Source organism: Canis lupus, chromosome 20 (genome assembly GCF_011100685.1).
Source record: "Canis lupus familiaris isolate Mischka breed German Shepherd chromosome 20, alternate assembly UU_Cfam_GSD_1.0, whole genome shotgun sequence".
In the NCBI taxonomy this organism is placed as follows: Eukaryota; Metazoa; Chordata; class Mammalia; order Carnivora; family Canidae; genus Canis; species Canis lupus.
This window is the reverse complement of record NC_049241.1, coordinates 33,655,113-33,682,138: the sequence shown is the minus strand read 5'-3', so window position 1 is coordinate 33,682,138 and position 27,026 is coordinate 33,655,113. Positions and strand designations below refer to the sequence as shown.

General features: G+C 41.3%; 1 protein-coding gene across 1 annotated transcript in view; it reads right to left on the bottom strand.

Moving 5' to 3' along the window:
- Nucleotides 1–27,026, bottom strand: part of ARHGEF3 (Rho guanine nucleotide exchange factor 3) — a 304,371-nt gene that overhangs the window by 191,768 nt on the left and 85,577 nt on the right. The window contains exon 3 of the mRNA XM_038566117.1: nt 15,849–15,915. Within this exon, the coding sequence (XP_038422045.1) occupies nt 15,849–15,915 (67 nt within the window). The remainder of the gene's footprint in view (nt 1–15,848; nt 15,916–27,026) is intronic.

The window sequence follows — 27,026 nt, the reverse complement described above, 5'->3', positions numbered from 1 at the left end:
ACCCTAAAATAGAAAAAAAAATGCAAGTGGACAAGGAAGGGAAATGAGCATTTATTAAAGCAGAGGGATGATGTTCAAGTAGGAGGCATGGTCAATGGAGAGAATTTGGTGAACCACGTCAGAATGACTCATGAAACAAGATGGAGAAGTCACTTCCTGAGCAACGGGTATCAGGACAAAAGGAAGAGCGAATTGAGGACGAGTATTTTAGTGGCACATATGCAGGGCCTCTTAGTCACTCTGGATAATGAGATGAGCACATTTTAAAAAGAAGGGAAAAAAGACATGATATCAAGACCGTAAGAATAGGCAGCAGGTTTTATTATGTTTCAGGAACAGCAAATCCTGGTCATTTGTACCAATAATGCAGACTTGAAAGGACTATTCCAGTCTAAATCTCAAGCTTTTTCCTTCCTTGAGAAGTTTTAGAATTTGGCGATAAAGATATTAATGCCCAGCAAAGGTTTGACCCAGGAAAAACATGTTTGATTTTAGTTACAGGAGTTGTAAAACAGGAAACATACCTTGAGGGTAAAGGGTATTTTTAAAAATCCAGTATCCTTTTGACCCCAAAAATTACTAAGGCAACTTCGCAATCTGCAGTCCTTTGAGCCTCAATCATAAATGAAACCAAAAGAAGGAATACGCAGGCTGCCATATTAAGCATTTTCCTCTAATTTTCCAAAAGTGACGTTTTAAAGTATTCTCCCAAGGTGTCATCCAGAACCCATCAAAATAAGGTATCTCAACTTAATAAGATGCAATTGAGTTACCTATTAATTCTTTGGAATATTAACTCTTTGGGAAATGATTTCTTTCTTGGCTGAGTACACAGCATTCACTCTTATTAAGGTGCTTTCCTCCTCTCTCAAATATCCAAGTAAGATTTATGGATTTGTTGTTGATGTTAGAAAAGGAAGACAAAATTCCTCCAAGTTCACCTTCATCCAGTTCTCACATTTGAAACTCCTCCATAAACAGATGCCTTATTTTAAAATTCCATCTTAAGTAACCATGGGATTTAGGCCAATTCATTGAATTTCTGACTTAGATTTATTCCTGTTGCCTGTTGGGATGATTTTTATTCTTAAACATAAAAACTCAAAGTTCCACTTCAAAATTACAATTCAAATATCTGTCTTCTCACCTCAAATTTTCTTCTCAATTATGAAAATTATATATGCACACACCCTGTAGAAACTTGGAAAAGCCAAAACAAAACAAAGAAAAAATGTCACTTGACACTCATTTAGTCTGAGGAACTCATTATTAATATTTTGGCATGTTTAATTTTTTTTCCAGCAGGATCATTACTGTATATACAATTTTATTTCCTGCTTTTAAGAACACATACACATTTTCACTGAATAACACTCTTCCACAATATCCCCTTATGGTTGCATAACACATGCTCATATGGATACAACACAATTCACACCAACTGTCCCACATTATTGGACATTTAGACTTTTTCCACTTTTTTTCTACCATTATAATGAGTGCTGCACCAAACACTTTTGTGCATAAATCTTAACCCACACATCGGGTGACTTCTATAGGATGGATCCCTAGAAATGCAATTATTGGGCCAATGGCCTATATATGTTTATGGTTCTTGACACAAACAGCTTTCCAGAAAGATAATTAAGTAACAATGCCACTGAACACCTGTGATAGCATCCGTCCTACCGCATCCTCACTGGCATTCCAAATAATCACTTTTTAAAAAGGCTGATTAAATCTGTAGGTGAAAAGCCACACTTTGAAAAAATTTCGATCCTTAGACTGACCTCAGTCAATGATTTCAAATGTTCCCTTAATATCAAAATAATCTTCTCTTATCCTTCAAAAGAAGATGCTAATTTTTCCCATATATAAAAATGCAATTGAAACCACAAACATGAGAAAAATGTAGACATTTGTTGGATATTTTCATTGGGCAACTAAGGTGCTGTGGTTAAGAAGCCAAGAATAGCCAGTTCGATGTACCAGTCTGTGATAGTACAGAGAGACAGCTCATGCAGAGAGATGCTAGCAAAATAAATTCATAACTAACTCCAGGGTGCCTGGGTGGCTCAGTTAGTTAAGTGTCTCCCCTGGCCCAGATCATGATCCCAGAGTCCTGGGATCAAGCCCTGCGTTGGGCTCCCTGCTCAGGGGGGAACCTCTCCCTCTCTTCCCCATTCATGCATCATTCACTGTCTCTGTCTCTCTCAAATAAATAAATTAATTAAATCTTAAAAAAATTCAGAACTAAATCCACTGCCAAATGTCACAAGATATATAAGATTTGAATTACTATAAGTCAATCCCTATCAGAACAAATACATTAGAATGTTCCAGAATATATGCAGACTGCATTTGAAATTCATTCAATAGCTTTTTATGTTAGAAATTTTCTTTCCTCCCTCTAAATTGGTGCATATCCCCATATGCATAAAGTATGGCTTTTTTTTTGTTCAATGGCACATGCAAAGAACAAATGGTCCACTCAGTCTCCCAGAACACAGGACCTAAAATGATCACTATATATCATGGAAAAATAGTAAATAAATGGAAAGTTTTTCGACCATCCTAGAAATGTTTTGGGGTATCTTCCCCACATTTTCTTTCTGGGGAATTGGCCCCATTTTCCCCACAGTTCCTGCTGAGTGAACATAAGATTAAAAAAAGTTGTAGTAGCAGAGGGGTGAAGTATTTATTGAGCACTTTCTGTGTCATAGACCCAGTGCTAAATATTTGATATGAATTACTTCATTTACTCCTTATCAGAACCCTATGAGCTAGATACATTTTCAAGTGAGAACTCTTGAATCTCAGGGAAGTTAGTCGCTTGCCTAAACTGGTAAACAGCAGATCCATTTGACCCTATCTTTCTAACTGCACGTGACTGGACCAAGGAAGAGGAAAGCCCTTCTAAGAACTGGCCAGCAGCCTGCCCACCTCTTGAGAGGCCCAGCCCAAGAAAGATAAGCTGATGTGATCAGAGTTTTCCTAGGGATTTGGAGATGGGTCACCTGAAGACTACCCAGTGAGCTTTAGGAGAGCGAGCTGTTGAAAGATCACATCAAGTTGAGTCAGACCAGCCCATAGTGCCACATGCACGGAGAAGACGTTTGGAGCAGGACCTATGCATCAAAAGGAGAAGGTAGAGAAAGGAAGAATGAAACTGACCAGAGAGAAAAAGCCTGGGTTCTTACAACTGTATATTCTCTCATTAAATAGCCCTTTTCTTGAGATAGTAGAACAAGTGCCTGTTTGGTTTTTTTGTTGTTTTGGTTTTGGGTTTTTGTTTTTTGGATTTTTTTGCTTTGCAAAGAGCTCTAAAATATCCACCAAGGATAAACTAATGGTCTACCAAAGAGGAGGTGGTAGAGGGGAATGAGTGGGTGAAACAGGTGAAGGGGATTAAGAGCACACTTATTGTGATGAGCCATGTATAGAAGTGTTGAATCACTATATTACATACCTGAAACTAAATATAACACTGTATGTTAGCTATGCTGAAATTAAATTTTTTTAAAAATTAAGGAAAGGCGGACTGACAATAATTAATTATTAATTAATTAATTAATTAAAAATATCCATCAAGGAATCTACAGCAGAGTTGCTCCTCACTCAGAGACTGGACTACCATCAGCATCTACCCTGTCTAGCAAGTCAGCATAACAAACAACCTACTGCTGTGTGCCTCTTAACATGCCCCTGAATGCCACGTAGATGGCATCCCTTAGGATGTTTTCCTGCCCAAAAGAGTTTAACATGAAAGAAACCAAGTCTTTCAACTTATCACTTTATAAAAATGAAGGACAGAGGAATACATGAAATGATAGCATAAGGAAACAATCAGATAAATTCAAATGTGAAACACGTTCCATAAGCAACTGGGCTGGTCTTTTCAAAAAGTTAATGTCATTTTAAGCAGGAAGGATTGTGATGAGGGGAGTATTTGAGAATAAAAAAGACTTAAAAACAGAGTAACAAAATAAAACTGTGGTCTCGATTAGATTTAAAACCATCCAACCAGATGCCATGCAAGGCTTTTGGATGGTTTTGGGGGAAACCAACTATAAAAGATAATTGCAGAAACAGGAATATGGAATGAGTTTTAGCAAATGTTGGGGAATTATTAGTAGCTTTCTTGGGCTTGGTAATGTAGGAAAACCTTATTCTCAGGATATATATATCGAAGTATCGAAAAGTGAAGGATAATGTTATCTGCTATTGAAATGGTATAGTAAAAATATCCAAACTACATAAACAGCTGTAGATAGATGCATACATAGATCAAGACATAGATAGATACACAGAGTAAAATGTTAGTGATTGTTGATTCCAGAGGGTGGGTGTTCATTGCAGTTATATTTCAACTTTCCATATGTTTAAAATTTTTCATTATAAAGAGTTGAAAAAATAACAGAGTAAAAATAGCAACCATGGAAACTCCTTAGAAAGGCACCAGGTAAAGTCTGACATCCCTTCTCTCCATAAACTGCTAGAAAAATATTATACATATATCTTCAGTTTAGCCCCTGATAACTCTTGCTTGTTTTTAGGGAGCATGTTATACAAAAAGCCCACATCAAGACCTAGAATTACCATCTCCTCACTGGGACTGACAAACAGAACAGCAAGTTCACCATCCCATCTAACACTGAGTTGTAAGTTCTCTCCCTACCCCCCTTTTCAATGAACAGGTCTGGTTGAACCTGCATTAATTAAATGCATTTACCTGATACCACTCCACTGCACTTTCCTCAAATCAGAGCTATGATTTTAAACAAATCCCTGTCTCTGTCCCTCAAGAAAGTAATCAGCCTCATTCCTCTTTTTTTCTAAATGGGAGGTTAGGTCAAATCAGCCCTGAGGATACAAAACACATTGTGTATTAGCAGCACTCTGCACAGAACATTTCCTCCTCCCAGAATGTGCATTAACCAGGTCAGGACGCTGGTGGTCCATGTTGCTGCTGCAGTGTCTAAGCCAGCTGGTTTTATTACCAGCACCTTGTGGAAGTCAGCAGCAATGGTCATGCACAAAAAGGCTGATCTAGGAGTTGTGTTTATTGAGATTTCCAGAGCTGAATGGCAGAAGGAGAGAACCTGGGTAAAGGATGACAAATATGGAGTGCCGAAGACCAAGTAAGGGAATTGTCATCATCAGGCTTATAAAGGGTAGCAAATCTAAAAATGGGCCTTATGTAATCAATTTGCAATAAGCAACTCTTTTAGAAAATATTTACTTCAGTTACTGAAGACGAGTGGGTTTATAAGATTTATTAATCTTCAAAACCAGAAATAGGGGCACCTCAGTGGTTCAATGCTTGAGCGTCTGCCTTTGACTTAGGGCATGATCCTGGGGTCCTGGGATCAAGTCTTACATCAGGCTCCCCATGGCGAGCCTGCTTCTCCCTCTGCCTATGTCTCTGCCTCTCTCTGTGTGTCTCTCATGAATTAATAAAACCAAAAAAAAAAAAAAAGGAGAATTATGTTGGGTTATGTTAACTATAAATAAGTGGTTAGTAAGTAGAACATGTATAAGGTAAACAGAGATAGAAAAGGGTGTAGGGAACAAAAGAACCTAATATTGAAAAAGCAGCTGGTTACTAAGCGTTTGTGATGCATGGTGAGGAGGTTAGGTGAGACTGGCAAGATACTAAATATACAGAGGCATCAAATACATATGAGCACTTAACATACACAAGACTTTAATTTGGCTACCCCATTGGAGATATCCATTCTGGCTCCATGAGTTTTCTGCCCCCCACCCCCCACCCCAAACAGAAACAAAATAGAACTTAGCCAGCTGTTCATCTGCCTAATTGGCAAACTTCAGTTGCTGGCCAGGGATACTTGTCTCTGAGTCTTTTGATAAAGAAATCTGTCTCGTGGACCCAGAACACCTTCAGTCTGTGGGCCTCTTGTGTGAACTTCAACTCTGCATCATCATCATCGACCACATCTTCCACAGGGAAGGCCAAGGCAGTAGAGAGAGAGAGAAAGGACCTATTAGCATCGTGGACCCCATGAGTCAGAGGGGATCTTTCCATCCTGTCTGCATCCTCTCTGCAGCTAGCTTTCACCCCCTGCTTCTCATTGTGTGTTTCAAGTGGTTTAACGGACAGTGTGATGTGAGCACTTAAAAAGGCTGGGGGGCGGGGAAGGGTATACAGATCACAGTGAACTAAACCCCAAGTCCAATCCATTAAATAGGCCATCAACTGTGAAGAGGAAGAGGTTGATGGGAGAGAAGAAAAGTCAGTGACAAGACCTTTACCAACCCCCATGCAAAAAGCTGTAATTCCCAATCCCAGCTTCTCACATGGGCAGGAAACATAAAATAAAACCTAATAGGGAGGGGAAAAGGAAAACTGAGGTGGAAGGTTCAGCTTCAGAGAAGGGATTTTCCAAATAGGTAGATCCCCTTGGTTCTGAACATTACCATCTCCTCCCACATCTGCAAATAGTATCAGGGCCTTCTGAAGGTGACAGGATCATTGCCCTGATACTGTTTGTGCAATAAAAGCTAAATTTGGTTAAAATGAAAAATTAAAAAAATAAAATGAAAAATAAAAAGCTCCATGGAAAGTCATAAATTTTGTAAACCACAAAGCAATATGAGACTGATGTGTAGGCTATTTTCTATTTAAAACCCAAGACTAAACTCCAATAGTTTCCAATATTATAGCAACAGCCTTAAGCCATTTCAGAATGTAATTTTCCAGGATCTGCTATTATTTCAACTATTTCAGAAGACAATTATGTTTTATGTCTTCTTCTTTATGTCTATTATTTTGTCTTATATTTATGTCTATTCTTGCTCCTAGGTCAGACTATTATTGTTGAAACAAAACAAAGCAACACAACTAAAAGGACTGCTGCTAACCAAACATGAAACAACTAAAAGGAAGGCTTCTAACCAAACATGAAAGAAGAGGAGTTAGTTTTGTCCGTCTGAGAAGCCAGACCTTGGGAATCAGGATGACTATGCTTTACTATGGGCGGAGAAGACTTTCATAGACAAGAATTGCTAGTATCTGCTTAGTGCCTCTCCCCTTCTTCTGGAAACTACCTCCTTCTTCCTCCTAGTTAACATAGGAGCCAACATAGTGGTACAGCAGGACCCACTCCCTGGCCACTGCTGATTGGTCCAGGAGTATCCACCTGACCTAAGTTGGACCAATCAAAATCCCTCCCTAGTAATTTTGGTTCAGAGAGGGAAGAGGCTGCTCTCTGTGGATAGTTGTATTTCCATAGCACAGAGAAATGAAAGAAGTCAGTCTGTAGAGAAAATGCAGCAAATAACAAAAAGGAGTCCAAAACCCTCCTGGGCTCCTGGTGCCCAGTTCCAGTGGCTTCTAAGGCCCAACTTCATTCCATAAGATACTCCCCCAGACCTCTATAGTTTTAAAACCTCTCCTCATTTAAGCCAATTTGAGTTGTTTCTATCATCTGCAACTAAGATTTATTTTTTAAAAGATTTTATTTATTTATTCATGCAGAGACAGAGGCAGAGGGAGAAGCAGACTCCCTGTGGGGAGTCTCAATCCAGAACTCGATCCCAGAACCCTGGGATCACGACCTGCGTGGAAGGCAGACGCTCAACCACTGAGCCACCCAGGCAACCCTGCAACTAAGATTTCTTAACCCAGAAAACAAAGTTAAAATCATCTTTTACCCTGCATAATTCTGGAACACAAAAGGGAATAATTGAATAACTACATAAAATAAACAAAGGCATCTATAATTCTGCTACCAAAGTTCAGAATTTGCACGATTGTCATTAAAGCTACTATGTCCCCACAGACCTCACATGTGACTAAAAAAAGAAACTGCTTTTGAATCTAAAACTGAGCTTCAGTGTGCCTGACATATTGCTGGTGTCAGCAGACTGATGATGACAGGGGCTTACCCTCACAGGTGTCAGCAGCTGCTCAAGGGCTGGCTTCTCTATTGCCCGAAGGGAAATGAGGCAAGAGGGGAAAGCGGAAACCAGAGACAGTCAGTTCTTCCCTTTGAGGTGGCACCCCCACAGAAAAGGCATCTCTCAAACACACATATTTAGGAAAACAGTCATTTCAGGTGTAAGAGAATTCTAGTTACAAGGAGCTAATATTTTCTGCACACTTTACATTGGAGGCATTATTCAGATCACTTTATATCCATTATAACCAAGTCTCAAGTTTTGAGAAATGGCATTACTGTCCTCATTCTGCTGATAAGGATCTGACACTTTGAAAGGTATCTTGTCTGAAGTTTACAGTTGGCATCGCGCCCTCAAAGTATGTGCCTTTTCATCACTTATGCTTTTGTTATGACTGCCAAAGACTATCCACCAAACTCAGAGTTTGGGCTGCCTAGATGCAGCGAATAGTAAAACTCCCCATCCTGTAAGTGCACGAAGGCAGCCCCGAGACTGACTATCACTATGGGTGGGCAGGAGAGGGGGTGGGAGGAGGAAGGAGGCAAGGGGCAGGGGGAGGGAGGAGGAGGAAGAGACGGCGGGGGGGGGGGGGGGCAAATGTCTTACAGCCCAGTTGGGTAGGTGCCTACCTCTTCTATGAGCCCAGATTTGATCAGCCCCCAGATGTTTTGCCAGAACACATGTTTAGTGACATACCCTGATACCGACTTTGTTTACTGGTCATACATATTTTCTCTTCTGTGCTGTTTTTTTTTTAAGATTTTATTTATTTATTCATGAGAGACACAGAAAGAGAGAGGTAGAAACACAGTCAGAGGGAGAAGCAGGCTCCATGCAGGGGATGTGGGATTCAATCTCAGGACCCCGGGATCACACCCTGAGCCAAAGGCAGATAGATGCTTAACTGCTGAGCCACCAGGCATCCCTGTGCTGTTTATTCACATCCTTCAACTATTTTCCTATCAGGTTTTCAAATTTGTGTTATTGATTTGCAAGAGTCCTTTGTATAATAAGGAGGTTAGTAATTTCATACTGAAGATAATTTCCCAAATGGTGCTGGCAAGGAACATGAGCTTTGGAATAAGATGAGCTCAGGTTAGAATGCCAGCTCCACCACTTACCTGCCATGTGACCCTGAGCAAGATGCTCCATTTTTAAACCTCTGTTCAGTAGGCAGGATTCTAGCCTGGACCCCAAAACCCCCAGCCTCTAGTGTACATTGTTGCCTAATCCCCTCCTCTGAGTGCTGGCAGAGTCTGAGAATGTAAGGAAGTATCACCCCCATGACTAGACTACTAATCATTGGCTTTCAGATCATCAAAAGGAAGATGATCTGCCTGGTGATCTAATCTGCTGAGACCTTAAAAGGAATTGGGCTCTTCCTCAAGTCAGAGAGATATGAAACATAAGAGATACTTGGTATGAGGCAGGTTCTCTATTGCTGGCTTTAATGATGGAAGATGCCACATGGCAAGGACCCAAGAGGGGCCTCTAGGAGTTAAGAGCCACCCCCAGTTGACAATCTGCAAAGAAATGGGTACTTCAGTCCTACCACCACAAGAAACTAGATTCCCCCCAATAACCTGAATAAGCTTGGAAGAGGACTCTGTGCCTCAGAGAAGACCCCCCCCCCCCCCCGCCAACACCTTGATTTTAGTCTTGTGAGATCTGAGCAGAGAACCTGGCACACCATACCCAGGCTTCTGACCTACAGAACTGTGACCTAATGAATGGCTCGTGTTTCAGGCTGCTTAATTTGTAGTAATTTGTTATGCAGTGATAGAAAACTACCATACTCTACTTCCTCATCTATGAAATGAGGATGAGGCTCAAATAACACCTATCTGTTGGGATTGTTTTGGGAAGTAATATATGCATAAAGTACTCAACACAATGCCTGGTATAACCTAAATGAATGCTAGGGGCTAGTTACCTGGGATTAATGGAGCTGTTAAAATTGTATTCATCATTACAAATACAAAATAGGGTAACAAATTATTTTTTTAATAAATATAGTAGAGAAGATCAAACCTTTAAAAAAAAATGAAGTCCAAAGGAGTAGAAGGGAACTAAAAGGGATTCTGGGTGATGAAAAGTTTACCATAGATTACTCGCTTGTTCCTATCATTTACTCGCTTGTTCCTATCATTTTAAGAAAGATCTTGATGTCTAACTTCCTTTAAAGAAAAGTATGTCTTCAGGTTTGTTTTGTTTTGTCTTTAAGATTTTATTTATTTATTTATGAGAGACACAGAGAAATAGGCAGAGGGAGAAGCAGGCTCCCTGTGGTAAGCCTGATGTGGGACTCAATCCCCAGACCCAGGGATCGTGACCTGAGCCAAAGGCAGATGCTCAACCATTGAGCTACCCAGGAGTTCCTGTCATCAGCTTTGTTTTAAAGAGGCAATATACTCTAATGGCCTGGGGACGGACAGTCCCAGGTTCAAATCCTGGCTCTGTCACCTACTATAGCTATGATTTTAGGCAAGCTAGCACATGTGGGGCTCAGTTTCCTCATCCTTGAAATGTACATAAATACATCTACTATGCAGGACTGCCATGGCCTTGCCTGGAGCTGACGTTCAGTAAGTGGAGGTAAATGTACAAAGTGAGGCTGCAAGAAAGAGACTATGGCACCTTTGTTGCAGGGTGGACACAGTGAGATCGCAATGAACACTGGCCTGGCTGTGTATGTTTTGAGTATCTTGAGAGATTATCGCTCTACTGAATTGTGAATTTTAGAAATTTCAGTCTGACCTTCAAGAAATGTTCAACTACGCTGAGGTTTGTGCGTTTCCTTCCAAACACAGGAGGACCTGGGATGCGTCAAGGTAACATGGAACAGGTGCACAACTCGCTGTCAGAAAGCCAGGTTTTAGTTCTGATCTCTTTACTTTGAGTGACCCTAGGAGCAGTCCCCATTAATACTTGTCTGTGTAGGAGCCAGACTCCCTTTTGGTAACAGTACCAAACTCCTCCTTAGAGCAGATGACCCTTCCCTACCTCAAGTGGCTCTAGTGGAGCTGCCTTATCTAGCTCCCTCAGAAGGAACATGTGGCCAAGGCCTGTCCAATCTTCTTGACTGCAGTGATTGGCCAAGGCATAGCTATGTGACCCAAGCCAGGATAATCAGAGTCCTACACTGGGATTTCACATGTGGAACCTGGGATCAAAAGTTTCTCTATTCTCTAGAAACAAGCAGCTATTTGTGGTCATCCTCTCCCTCCAAAATGGTTCACATGTGGTATGCAAGATAAGAACAATACCCCAACAATGACAAAGCTGAGAAGGAGTATCTGTTGTACCTGCAGCCTACACACCAGCTATATGAGCCAATCAATCTCCCTTTCCATGTGAGCTAGTTTTTTTTTTTAATTTTTATTTATTTATGATAGTCACACAGAGAGAGGCAGAGACACAGGCAGAGGGAGAAGCAGGCTTCATGCACCGGGAGCCTGACGTGGGATTCGATCCCGGGTCTCCAGGATCGCGCCCTGGGCCAAAGGCAGGCGCCAAACCGCTGCGCCACCCAGGGATCCCTATGTGAGCTAGTTTTGAGTTTCTATCACTTCCAATCAAAAGAGTCCTGACTAATAATACATTAGGCCTTGTTTTCCACATCTGAAAATTAAAAGGTAAGGGCCACAATGTCCAAAGTTTCTTCTAAAGCTTCAGAGTCTAGAAATTTCTTCCCAAATGGCCTAGGCAAGAATAAAGCCCAGGCACTGGAGAAAGAGACAAGCCAAGCACAGCCATGAAATCTGGTTGATACTTAATTGAAACCTCAGTTCTCACACCCAAACAATGCCTTGTATGGAGTAGTAAGTCTTGCTAAGTGTTTCCTAATTAACTAATAGCAATGGTAGTTGTGGTCCTGAGATTTCCACACTTCCACAAGGGTAAGTTTCCTCCCTGAGTGTGTGTGTGTGTGTGTGTGTGTGTGTGTGTGAGCTAACGGGAGGAACTGTAGCAAATATTTGCACAAGGGAAGGGTGGAAATTCTGAGCTCAGCACTGCCCCAACCAGATGGGGACCAGATGCGCAGTGAACACCTGACGGAAGCACTTAGTAACAGCACCTCAGGGTCCCACCTTCTCATTCCTGTCATTCTATTCTGGTTTTACTCATGATGTGCCCACCATAACTGCCCCAACCAAAACTCCCTCTTGGCTCCTCTCCATGTGTGTAAGTGCAGCACCCATGAGTCTGGTGAAAGATGGGTACAACATCACCCTTTGTTCAGGAAGGTGGGAATGTCAGGAGGGTTAGTAACACCAAGGGCCTCCATCTGCTTAGACAAAGGTGGGAATCCAGAGACCCAAACTACACTTAATAAGGACAACTCCTAAAAGGGCTAAATCACTGGGTAGGTAGAAAGAGTGTCATCTAAGGGTCACCAGCTCTTCTTGAACCTCTCTACAGCCAAAAGCTTCAGCCCCCTAAAAAAAACAACAACCTACAAACCCTACTCCTAATGCCTTGAGGAATAATGCAAATCTGCAGTGAGTGTGTCCAGGGAAGGCAAGGAGAGGATTACAATACAACTCACTGAGAAAGACGTTCCTTAAAATTATTTTGAAACATCTTTTTCCAGGACTATGAAGACACCAACCACTGCCTTTCTTCCCTTTGCTCCAAGCTCCCTCCTGAGTCCTCATGTGTCTCCCTCTTGGTTTGTCATCTAGAGTGATATGGTTTCTTGTCCTCTTGCCTTTTACCATCATCCATCTTTCCCCACCACTTCTCCCCACCCCATCCCCAAAATCCACCTGTGCCCAGAATATAAGTGAACTGACACAGGATCTTTATTCTTTACAAAACAAAGAGGAATGGAATGACAAACGTTTATAATGGTTTCATACATATTTAAATATAGGAAATTTACTAGCGCACAGATTCTAAAACATTCCCATCTCAATAAAGAAGAAAATAAAGCATTCATAGAAAATGCGCCCTGCCCTAGGCTCAATCTAACAGGCCTGGGAGTCACAATTCACTAGGGAAAATGTATTAGCTAGATAATGCCTCAACTGTCTTCACCCTGACATTCTGGGTCCTTCTTGTTCTTCAGTTCCAATTACCATAGTGATGGTTACAAAGCATGGCCTGGCTGGGACTGAGGATGTCTCCACTCGGTAGGGTTCCCTCTTACTTAACTCTCTATGTCATGGAAGATGATGCTCCAATAGGAAGAGAGATCAATTTGGCCAATCTGGCAATTGATCAGGTCTCAGATCATCTCTCCCTGGTCTATCTTGATGTCAGTTTGTCTAATTTTATCAATAAGCCCCTGAGCCAGGAGAAATCAAAGCAAGGACAGGGGGCCAAAATAAATACCGTAGCTGATCTAACCACCTAGCAGACTCTACTCCAGCAATTTTAACTATTTGGAAAAATCTTCTGAGCTAGTTCTTCCGTGGTGATTCCCTAATTTCAAATGTTACCATGCAGGGATGAAGGGTCACTTAAACCAAGTGTATAGCTTTTTTTTTTTTTTTTTTAAGATTGTATTTATTTATTTCAGAGAGACAGAGACAGTGTCAGAGAGCACAAACAGGGAGGAGTGGGAGAAGGCTCACCAACTGAGCCACCCAGGTGCCCCAAACCAAGTGTATATCTAACAAGTTCCTTTGAGCAGCAATTTCTATAAAACAGAGTTGTGCTAAAAAATTCACAAAACAGGGATGCCTGGGTGGCTCAGCGGTTGGGTGTATGCCTTTGGCTCAGGGCGTGATCCTGGAGTTCTAGGATCGAGTCCCACATCGGGCTCCCTGCATGGAGCCTGCTTCTCCCTCTGCCTCTGTCTCTACCTCTCTCTGTGTGTCTCTCATGAATAAATAAAATCTTAAAAAAAAAAAAAAAAAAGAATTCACAAAACATTTTTCAAGGGAAAACAGCTAAAGAGGTTGTATGGCCATAGGTAATCAATTGCCCCAGTTTGCCTGGAAACTTCTAGTGCTAAAACCAGAACAATCACTGACAAACTTGGGTGGTTGGTCACCCTAAATGTACCTCAGTAGTTGGCTAGTGACCACTGCTGAATCAGAGGGAAGGGTAGAGTATCCTGAAGGGAGGCCAGAGGCAGAAAATACATGTTTTCAAAAAAGACCAACTTGCTCATAGAAGGTTTAATTTCTCTACAGTTGAAAACTGACAATAAATGTCAGCCATTCCAAAGTGTGTACAAACTATATTGTCAACAACGATTTATGGGCAATGACTTTGGGAAATGCCATCGACTCCATTCACTCTCCCTAATGTAGTCTCCAAGCACTGCAACACATCAAAGGTTCTGAGAAGTCTCGCCGTGGTGAACATATTTAATGAGGTGCTCTCAGTGGGTCCCAAGTTTATTTGACCACACAAGGCTTTTCCCACCTAATGCTTATGATCATCCAACTGAACACGCCTGGCGGAATGGGGATCTTATCCACAAAACCATAAATAACTTAGGAGATGACTTACATTCAGTAAGTCTACTTAGGAGACCAACACCTTTCTCTTTGTACTCAGTGAAAACCATACTGTAAACTTAGTTAAAATAGAGCCATGATCCATATTTATTTTTAATCACACACTTGGAGAAAACAACTAAGAATCTAGGCAGGATATTAAAGGTGATTTCAACTAGTAAAAACAGTGCTGAGAAGACCAAAGATGTGAACTTGAAACACAATCTGAGGTGGACTTTGTGTTTGATGGATGTGAGAGATGTTTATTCATTCAACAAAGTAATGAAGCATGTATGTGCTACGCCCAGTGATACAGTGGATAAGAGAGAGTAACAAGAGAGTAACAAGATCTCTACACACCTGATGTGTGGAGCTTCTAATATCACCTTTCAGCAGGCACTAATAATGATCTTATCCTATCAATAAGAAGAAAGTGCAGGGGTCCATAGGAGATGCCTCAGCTTAGATAGCTCCCCACAGGAGGTGATGTCAAGGCTTAGACCCAAGGGATAAAGTGGGTGGGCCAGCTACAGTGTGTGTAGGAGTGCAGTGCTAGACAGTGGGAGCTGTGTTCTAGGCAGAAGGAATAGCTAACACGAAGGCTGTCAGGGGGCGGTGAAACAAGCTCTGAGTATTCTTTACACATGCAAGGGTCTTCTTCCTAAGGTCAGAGCTAGAATGCATTTTAGCAAATGGTAGGGCTTCCATACACTTTATTATCATTTTTTTTTTAAGATTTTATTTACTTATTCATGAGAGACACACAGAGAGAGCACGAGAGAGGCAGAGACACAGGCAGAGGGAGAAGCAGGCTCCATGCAGGGAGCCCGATGTGGGACTCGATCCTAGGCCTCCAGGATCAGGCCCCAGGTGGAAGGCAAGCACTAAACCGCTGAGCCACCCAGGGTTCCCACTTTATTATCATTATTATTATTAACATTATTATGTTAAGGAAGAGAACTTTGCATCAAGAGATGGTTAGAGCTGACTATACAATTTTAAAGGTCTACAGCTTTTGGTTTTATGATTGGGAGATTTTTCTGACTCCCCCTAAAAATCTGTTTGGAGCTTGCAGACTTCTCCTTCTGGAAAACCAAGCTCCCCATGAAGTTGTAAATCTACATTTTAACAGATTGTCCATTTCAGATTTTTCTTTTCTTCATTGTGCACTGGGTCCCTCCAGGTTCCCAGGAAAACAGGCACAATGCACCCCACCCCATCAACCGTGATGTGGCTTCTTTACCAGATACTTCCAGTAGCCCAAGACCTACAGGGCAAACACCAGTGGGTGCTTATTGGGACACATTTTGTAATTAAGCCACAACCGCTGATACAAACACGATTTCTCCAAGTGCTAAAACACAGCTCTTTTGGCAGAGACTGATTAATAAAGCCAACTCCTGGTAGCACCATTTCTGGAGAGGCCAGAATAGGGTGTAGAAGAGCAGGGACTGCTCCCAGGAAAACACTTACCCCTCTGAAATTCCAGGCTTTGGGGGAAGGGAACATGGGGAAGTTGGTTTGCCGCTGCCGCCTAGGCCTAGAAGAGGAGAAAAGACAAGACAACATGTTCGTTACTCACAGGTTCGACACTCAGAGGAAATCATCTATTTCAGATACAGTTTTACCAGAAAGAGAGATGCTTCGAGAAACGGTTCTGGCCGATGAGGCACTGGGCTTTCCTACAGCTCCGCAACCCTTAGCAGCCAAATGCACTCCGAACTCCTTCCCAGCACCTCAGGACCAAAGCTCCAGAGTCCCTTGGAAATAGTCAAGCCCCCACCCCTAAAAATTCAAATTGAATAGAAAATTCAACCTGGGTTGCAATAAAAAGAAATCAGACCAAGCTCCCGATCTTGATCTTTATTTCTCATACACAAACAATTCCCAAATGGATGCCATCAGGTGGTATTTACAGCTCTGGGCGAGCCTGGAACCCTACCTGGTGCAAGCCACACCTGAGCTGCAAACATTTAAAGGAGAATCCATATTTCTAACATGTAGCCATTGCCTAACCAGTTGGAACTGATTTTCTCTTCTATTAACCCCTCCATATGATTCAGTATCCTTACCTATGACAGAGGCAAGCTCTAGGGGTGGGCGCAGGATGTGGGTAAACAGTATGGGGAAGGAAAAAAAGCAGTAGTGTGGCTGGGGAGCTCCAGACACACCAGCAAAACCTTATTTCTGTCCCAAGGAGTAAATCCAATGTTATAGCTGCCAACATACCTACAGGGACACCTTTTACAATGCTTTTATGGGACAATAAATTACCCTTCCTAAAAATGTTGTCTGTCAATATGGAAATTCAACTTTCATGTTTGCTCAAAGTACCACCTCACTTCAAAGCATCCCTGAGAAAGGTCCATCTTGGACTTTCTCTGAAGTTTTAGTCACTGATGTACCAAAAAGGCATTGTCAGTTTTTCCCATGATAGCCACACCTGTATTTTGACTTCCCTGCCATGATCAGTAGGGACACACGGCAGGAGTGACCACTGCACAGGCTCTGCCATATGTGAAACTTGAGTAAAAATCTTCATTGGCTCTACCACATGAAAGATAAATAAGCCAAATGCAAGGTGATAATAATAGCAGTCACTAACAGGTATTGTGTACTTAAAACTGCACATGCTAAGACTTCATGGGATTAATCTCATCGACTCTCACACTGAGAGCTAGGGTTTGTCACTGTACCCATTTAATAGATAAGAAAACGGAGGCCTAAGGATATTAAGTGCCAACTATCAGCACATAGGTGAAATCAGGATTCTGGTCTCAGTTGCCTGACCTCAGATCCCACAGTGTGTCACTAGCTGCGTGACCCTAACCATGAGGCTTCATCTCTTGGGCTTTCACACTGCCTATATTGCAAAACAGGAGAAACAACATCAAGTATGCAGTCAAGACAAGATGAGCGCTCCGAATCCAGGTCTATCACTGCTAAGTTCTCAAAGGAGTCAGCATGAGCTCCGTTCCCTCCTCCCAAATTCTGGCTCCAAAAATAGCCTTCGACCAGAGGCCCAGATCTGACATAGAAAAGCTGAGACAACTCACCCAAAACGATGGGAACTCCCACCTGCTGTGTCTTTCTATCCAGCCCCACTTGCCTCACTCTCCTCCTCACCCACACATACATCAATAAAAACCCAGGCTAATAACATCTCAAGGCAAACAGAACATGTGGGTGGTTATTTAGATTTAATACACTTCTCTATTAAGTAACATGTTGGTCTAAGTTCTTCTAAAAAAGCATTTCTCCCTTGGGATTAAAAAAAAAAAAACTAGAATTTAACAAAACATCTCCCTGGATACTGTTTCCTCCTCTCCCAGGTTATAATTGGGCTTTACTTTCCTAACTATTTGATGAGCTTCACTGATTCCAAAGCAACAACATATAACAAGCAGAACATTGTGAGTAAATGGACCCCTGTTTTACATGTCCACAGAAAATTATGATCACAACAATTAACAGTGATTAAATTACATGATGTGCCAGGCACTGTGCCCTAATAATGTAAGTCTCACAATATAATAGGTTATTATGTTACAGTATATTATTAGTACATGATATACAGGGAGTGTTATGATGGTGCTATAGAATGTTTTATATATATAAGTATTTTTGTACAAATATATAATACGTGATACATTATAATGGATATATATATATTTAAAATACTTTTATTTATTTAAAGTAAGTTCTACACCCAATGTGGGGCTTGCCCTCAAGATCAAGAGTCTACACGCTCTACCAACTGAACCAGCCAAGTGCCTAGGCATTATATACTTTTAAATAAATAATACAGCATTGTATCATAACATACTTTCATATAAATTATGGTATAATGGGGGATATTATCATTACCCCATTTTACAGATGAGATAAACTAGGACTCAGAGAGGTTAAGCCATGTGCCGAAAGTCAAATAGCTGGTAGGCAGCCAAGTTGAGATTCATAACCAGATGTGCCTGCCTCCAGATTCAGAGGATGTAGCCCCTCTCATATAGAGAGAAGCCCCATCAAACAGGGCACAGCATGCTTTTGGAATAATGTGGCCAGAGGGTTCCTTGTGGGAGGGCACCAGTTTAGCAGGGTCTTACTCAAAAAGCCTCATAGGCAAAGAAACAGGATCAGAGCAAATCTGTCCATCCTAGGCAGTCTCAGGAAATTTGGATACACCATTTTTGGCTGGGGAAACTGCCAGGAAACCTACTAAGAGAAGGACTGTCTCTAACTGTAGGCTTCCCCCAACCCTTGTATTCCATCACCAGCCAGGCTTCCAGATCATTCACATTAGCTGGAATCCCTTCAACAATCTAATCTGGCATCCTAAGAGTATCCACCCTCCTTCCCCCCAGCCAAACACTAGCACCCAGATGGCTTTAAAGGACAGCTTTAGGGGGAGCACCTGGGTGGCTCAGTCAGTGAAGTGTCTGACTTGATTTCAGCTCAGGTCATAATCTCAGGGTCCTGGGATCTGGCCTGTGTTGGGCTCCCTACTCAGTGGGGAGTCTGCTTGTCTCCCCCTGCTCCTCCTCCTTCTCCCCCTCTCCCTTCCCCTGCTCACATCCATGCCAGCCGTGCACACATATGTGGTTAAGAAGCACAGCCTGTCCTACAGATGTCAGGAGGACAACGCTGACCAGTAACCATCCATCTCTGCAGAGGAACCGATGGGAAGCCAGGGGTGGGCATGCAGCAGGAGAGAAGCCACTGAGGCAGGAGGGAGAGCTTTTGCCTGGAAGGAGGTTATAACCGTCGGAAAGGTTGGGAAGAGAAGTTATAAACATTCCCCTCTCCAGGGAGCTTATGGTAGGCAGAGAAATGCCCACAGGAGAAGCAAAAAGTCAGGATTCAAGATGCATTTAGGGAATGATCTCAAATTCAGGTGTGTGTGTGTGTCTGTGTGGCTGGACTCAAACAGAATAAGCTCAGTAGCAATAGGGCTCAGGATTAGCAATCGAATGTATTTCCCACCACAGGAAAACAAATACAAACTTTTTCCCACCACCTTGGGAAGAGGATTAATGACCATTTCCAGAGCAGCTCCTGAGAGTATGGGTTTCAGAAGCTTCTGCTGCCCATGCACTATGTGATGCTAGCTCCAAGAGTGGCTCCCTCCCTTTCTTGCTGGGGGACTTCAACCAGGCTACCTATTCTCTACTCCCTCTGAGTCTCCATTTTCTCATCTATAAAATGGGGATAATGATCTTTTTTCACAAAATTGAAGCATTTAAGTGCTATATAAAATGGCAGAGAATCTGGTACTTGCTAGATGCTCAAGTTAGCTACTACAGTAGTCTCCCCTTATGCATGAAGGGTAGGTATCAGGGGCACGTGGCTGGCTGAGTTGGTGGGGCATGTGATTCTTGATCTTGTGGTTGTGAGTTCCTGCCCCACATCAGGTGTATAGCTTATTTTTAAAAAGGGTACGTTTCAAGACTCCCAGTGGATGCCTAAATCAATGGAAATGACCAAACCCTGTACATGCTATGTTTTCTCCTACACATACTACTTATAATTAAGTTTAATTTATGAATGAGGCATAAGGGCAATGACAACAATAACTCCTAATAGGATAGAATTATATAACAGGGGCACCTCAGTGGCTCAGTTGGTTGAGTGAGCCACTTTTGATTTCAGCTCAGGTCATGATCTTAGAGTCGTGGGATTGAGCCGTGTGATAGCCATACCCAGCATGGAGCCTACTTAAGATTCTCTCTCTCCCTTTCCCACTACCCCTCCCCCTCTCTAAAAAATAGGATTATAACACTATACGTAGTAATAAAAGTTATGTGAATGTGGCTTCTCTCTCTCAAATATCTTATTGTACTGTATTGCCCTTCTTGTGATGATGTGAGATGATAAAATGCCTATGAGATCAGATGAAGTGAGGTGAATGATGTGAGCATTGTGACATAATGGTAGGCTTCTACTGACCTTCTGACAACTCATCACAAGGAGGAGCATCTTGAAGCCTCCTTCTTTAACCAAGTAAAAAGGAATGTTACTTATCATTACCATTGGTAAGGCACATGTGAACAGCAGTGAAATTCACACTAATTCTTATACATTAGATAAAATAGAAGGAAAATAAAAACAAAGTCTTCAACCTGTCATATTTGTTAGACTACAACATGACTACAAATACGAACACAATGGAACCATGAAAAGTGATCCCCTCCATTCCTTGTCTAATTTCATGCCTCCCACCCTATTTCCCTTCCCAAAGAGTACCACCTTAGCCAGCATGTTGTTTATGTTTTAAATATTTCAATGTCTTAATTCTCAACTCAGAACATCATGCTAACAAAACTTTCCTTTTGGGACACCTGGGTGGCTCAGCAGTTGAGCACCTCCCTTCAGCCCAGGGCGTGATCCTGGAGTCCCAGGATCAAGTCCCACATCGGGCTCCCTGCATGGAGCCTGCTTTTCTCTCTGCCTATGTCTCTGCCTCTCTCTCTCTCTCTCTCTCTCTCTCTGTCTCTCATGAATAAATAAATAAAAATATTTTTTTAAAAACCAACTTTCCTTTTATTTCTTTTGTTTTATTTCTCTATATCCATGAAGACAATTGTAGCATTCCTAGGAAAGTCATAAAGCTACATTTTATAAAAGAAATTAGTGCAGAATATGGTACCACTTGTGCCAGTTTTTTTTAAAAAGATTTATTCATTCATTTTGAGAGAGGCAGAAACAGTATGCAAGCAGGAGAAAAGGCAGAGAGAGAGGGGAAGCAGACAACCCTCTGAACACGGAGCCTGACTTGGGGCCCACTCCTGTGACCCTGGGATCACAATCTGAGCTGAAATCAAGAGGCAGACACTGAACCAACTAAACCACCCAAGCGCCCTTATGCCAGTTATTTTTATTCTGTTTGGACCAGTTAAGACAGTGACAGTCTCTTTCAGGTAAATGTCTTCTTAGGTCTGATAGTGGTACATAATTGAGGATGGACTGGCAGGTGGTTAGCCTGGTGAAGACCCCATATTTGTGGAGAAGCTCACTGTGAAGAGGTAGTTTGCCAATGGAAAGCTGATCATTTTGGCTTGTCTCTTAAACAAAAGCACAAAGGCACCACCCACTAACATGTTTCCATAGTTCATAGACCACACTCAGTTTCATTCCACTCATGCCATGGTTGCAACTCCAGCTCTTTTTTTACTGATAAATTGTGTGGGGAAAGGATCACAGAACCTCAGAAATAGTCAACTGATACAATCACTCAGCACTAGTTGGATCTTCTGCAACAGTCCCATTGAGAATGCACCCTGAAAGACAGCCATCACCCTTTGGAGAAGGGTTCTGTACCCAATCACAGGGGCTCACATATTAATTTATCTCCAATATTATAGAACAGCTCCTATGGGGCAGGCACAGTACTAGACATTAGTGAATGACACAAATCCAGTGTCTGCTTTCATGAAGCTTACAAAAGGACGAGAGAGACAGACAACATAGTAAGTCTTTAAAAAAAAAAAAAAAAAAAAAAAAAAGAGCTGTGTTAGGAGTGACAAAGGGGCTCAATCATTTGAGGAGCCAGGAGGTCCTCCCAGAGGAAATGAGCCCTCCCTATGACCTGACAGAGATGAGGACTCAGCCAGGTGATAAAACAGGGAGCAATGGGCCAGGCCACAGGAAAGCAAGCTAAAATGCAGGAGATAAAAAGCTGACCTTTGCAAAGATTACCAAAATAGGCAAAACTGGCAAAACTACTAAAATTAAAAGTCAAGAGTTAAGATGTAAAAGAGAGATGGCACATTTGAAAAACTGGAAGCTAAGTATGACAACCTAAATGTCGTCAATAAAGGATTCTTAAATAAAACTATATTCATTCCTTGCAATGTAAGACCATGTAGGATGATGTATTAATGAAAAACTCAAAAAAAAAAGAAAGAAAATCCAAGTTGCAGGAGATATGCATGATATATAATACTATTTAGAATCTCACAAAGTAACACTCTATTGTTTATAGCCACACATACACATAGTAAGACTACAGATGAAAAGGATTTATCAACTGGATAAGACTGGCTCCCTTTGGGGACTGAGAGGGAAAAGAGACTGGACTGGGACCCATTGAGGCTTCATCTCTACCTGTAATGTTCCATTTATTCACATAAAAGTTTTTTTTTTTTTAGAGATTTTATTTATTTGAGAGAGAGAGAACATGAGCGGGGGTGGGAGGGCAGAGGGTAGAGAGGGGCAGAGGGACAAGCAGACTCCCCTCTGAGCAGGGAGCCGGATGCAGGGCTCCATCAATGACCTAAACCCTAAGCCAAAGGCAGAGGCTTAACCAACTGAGCCACTCAGGCACCCCTTACATAAAAATTCTGAAGCCAACAGGGCAAAATGATGTCTATTAAATGGTGGGTACAGAGATGAAAGTTACAACAGCCTATATTTTGCTATATGGGTAAAATAGTTTATAATTAATAATAATAATAAACGAATTAATTATGGCAAAGCTATATAAAACACAAAGGCATCCATTAAAGATAATGCCTTCACCAGCAAAGACTATAAAATACATAATGTAGGATAAGCAACAGGACAACACATAAACTCATTTGTGTTTACACACACACGTATAGAATCAGCTATGTGTATACCTCCTGAGGGCCCTGGAAGGGCACATGCCCAACTGTTGATGCTGATTATGTGTGTAGCCAGGGTAGGGGGCGGGAAGCATAGATGTGGACATCATCTTTTACATTATGTAGTTTTTTAGAAGATTTTATGTATTTATTCATTAGAGACACACAGAGAGAGAGAGAGAGAGAGAGAGAGAGGCAGAGACACAGGCAGAGGGAGAAGCAGGCTCCATACAGGGAGCCTGATGCGGGACTCGATCCCGAGACTCTGGGATCGCTTAACCACTGAGCCATCCAGGCATCCCTACATTATGTATTTTTAAATCTTTACTATGGAAATGTATTATGTAATGAAAATCATAATAATTTTTACTGAAAGACCTTGACAGGTGGGGAAGGAGGCCAAGAGGATTAAGGTGAGGCTGAAGAGGCAGCCAGAACTGGACAGGGCAGAGCCTTAAAGGCTAGGATTGGGAGGTCAGCCATGGGCTGAGGAGGCTCCACTAAGGCTGTACAGTAGGAAACAACATGAGATTCGCCTTTAGAAAAATCCCTCTGGCCGGAGGGAAGAGAAGATAACAGAGGGGTCCAGAATGAAGGCAGAGACCAGCAGGGAGGCTAATGTAGGCATCCAGATCCACTGCAGCTTCTCGGGGCACTTTTAAGATTCTAAAGGCACAGAAGTTGGAAGTGTACATTCAGACTTCTTTTTCCCATTTTTCCATCCCTCTGCCAGTTGTTTTTTTAGAACAGCACTGTCTAATAGAAATACCGTGCAAGCCACATACATAATTTTAAATTTTCCATTAGTCACATTAAAATGGTAAACAGAAACAGGTAAGTTTATTTTATAATAATATATTTAACCCAATATATCCAGATACTATTATCAGTTCAATGTGGAATAGAAAAAAATATTAGAGATATTTCACATTTTTTCATATCTTCAAAAGCCAATGAATATGTTACTGGGGTGCCTAGGTGGCTCAGTCGGTTAAGCATCCAACTTAATTTCAGCTCAGGTCATGATCTAGGGGTCATGAGATGGAGCCCCACATCAGGCTCCACACTGGGGGTGAAGCCTTCTTAAGATTCCTTCTCTCCCTCTCCATCTGCCTCTCCCACCCTACTTGTGCTCTCATAAATAAATAAATAAATTTTTAAAAATCCAATGAGTATTATACTCTTGTGTCAATTTCAAGTGCTCAGTAGCAGTACATGGCATGTGTCTATCATACTGGACAGCACAGTTGTAGAAAAACAACTCATTAGTTTCAAAGAGCCTCAGATTTTGAAAATTCATGGCTCTACATCTCATGGCTGTATGTTAGTGACCAACCACCAAAATCTCTAAATTGAGATCCTCTTGAAAAGTGAGACATTCTCTAAAATGATTTTAGTATCCATCTAAATTCAGAAAAAATAAGAAGAAAAAAATATTTACAAAGGCTCTAAGATGTGGTCTCTGGAAAAAATATAGGAAATTATTTTCAGGTCACAACTTTACTTGAATAGAGCAACAGATAAAATTTTTCCCAAATGGGGATTATCCCAAACACTGGGATGTCTATGATCTGGTCCTAAATAATACAGATACCAGATATATTCCAGAATGAACTAATCAAACTAATTCCAGAATGAACTAAAAAGAACAGATTTAAATGATTTTTTAACCCATAAAATGATTATATTTGTAGTTTGCCTTTTGTTTAGGTCACTTATTCATTTATATAAAGGGATGTTCTCTTTTTTTTTTTTTGTTATGGATATGTAAGGGCTCTTTATAGACTCAGGAGCGAGCATGTAGCAAAGTGGCACTACCTGGTGCTCTAGTAACCATATTAAAAGGTATATATTAAATTCCATCAACTGATGAATGAAAATTGATAAACAAAAGATGGCATATGCCTACAATGGACGTCATTCAAAAGAATGAAATACTGGCACATGCTATGACATGGAGCACCTTGAAAACATTATGCAAAGTGAAAGAAGCCAGACACAAAAGGCCACATCTTGTATGATCCTATTTATATGAAATACCCAGAGGAGGCAAATCCATAAGAAGAGAAAGCAGACTAGTAGTGGTCAGGGGCGGATGGAAAGAGAGTGAGTGGGAAATGACTGTTTATTGGGTACATAATTTCCTTTTGCAGTGATGACAACATTGTGGAATTAGATAGTGGTGATGGATACACAACACTGTATATGCACTAAATGCCATCGAATTACTATATATTTAAAATGGTTAAAATGGTAAATATGTGTATTTTACCACAATTTTTTAATAGGGAGGGTATTCTTTGGGTACCTAATAGTGCAATTGCTGGATTGTAGGGTAGTTTTATTTTTTACTTATTGAGGAACCTCCATGCTGTTTTCCACAGGGACTGTACCAGTTTACATTCCCACTAACAGTGCAAGAGGGTTCGCCTTTCTTTACATCCTTGCCAATACCTGTTGTTTCTTGTGTTGTTGATTTTTGCCATTCTGATAGGAGTGAAGTGGTATCTCATTATAGAATTGATTTGCATTTCCCTGATGATCAGTGATGTTGAGCATTTTTTCATGTCTCTACCCAAAGAATATAAAAAATACTGGGCAGCCTGGGTGGCTCAGCGGTTTAGCGCCGCCTTCAGCCCAGGGTGTGATCCTGGGGACCCAGGATCGAGTCCCATGTCGGGCTCCCTCCATGGAGCCTGCTTCTCCCTCTTCCTGTGTCTCTGCCTCTCTCTCTCTGTGTCTCTCATGAATGAATGAATAAATAAAATCTTTAAAAAAAATACTATTTCAAAAGGATACATGCACTCTCATGTTTATAGCAGAATTATCTACAATGCCAAATTATGAAAACAGCCCAAGGGTCCATTGGCTGATGAATGGATAAAGAAGATGTGGTATATATACAGAATGGAATATTACTCAGCCATAAAAAAGAATGATTCCTGCCATTTTTAATGACATGCATGGAGTTAGAGAGTATCATGCTAAATGAAATAAGTCAGTCAGAGAAAGACAAATATCATACGATTTCATTCATATGTAGAATTTAAGAAACAAATGAGCAAAGGGAGAAGAAAGAGAGAGAGGCAAACCAGGAAACAGACTCTTAACTATAGAGAACAAACTGATAGTTACCAATGGGTTGGGGGGTCAGGGGTGGTGGGGGGAGGCAGGTGAAATAGATGATGAGGATTAAGGAATGCACTTGTCCTGATAAGCACTAGGTGACATATGGAAGTGCTGAATCCTTATATTGCTCACCTGAAACTACTAGTATTACATTGTATGTTAGCTAGCTGGAATTTAAATTAAAACCTTTTTAAAGGGGGGAGAGCCATGTTTCACTGCTTTAAAATTTTTTTAGTTTAAAAAATAGGGTAAAATAAAGATCGTTTTTCAGGCAAAATAAAAAATATATATCTAATGAAAAATCCTCATGAAATAATCATGCAAAATAAAATATCATTAACTATACCAGAAGCAGGATTTATGTAAATAAAAGCCAGGGAGAGTAAGCATTCTGTGCAGCTTGGGAACTGACAAAAATGGCTTAGATGTTAAGTTTTATCAGCACTTGTGAGAAATCTGCCCTACAAGTCCCCATTTCAGAGACACATATTTATGTGAATCCTTCAACAATGATAAAAATTCCCACACTCTGGCTTTCTCCACTTCCTCCCGTTCTCCACTCCTGGCCCTGGTTCTCTGTGTTCAGAGAGTCTGCAGCAATACCCATTCCATCCTTTGCTCCACCTCATGAGGCATTCTGCTGCATTTCTCTTTCACCCTTGAGCTTCCTGCAAAGCTTTTATCTTCAGAACAACTTTTCATGAGTTCAGTCTCCCAGAAAAAACAAAACAAAACACCTCTTAATGGTAAATTTTAATGTTTTGTAAGTGGTGCCATGAAGCAGCAGTTTGGTGCAGCAGTTAAAAGTGCATATGCTTGAGGGCACCTGGGTGCCTCAGTCCGTTAAACATCTGACTCTTGATCTCAACTCAGGTCTTGATCTCAGGGTCATGAGTTCAAGCCTTGCATTGGCGGAAGAGGA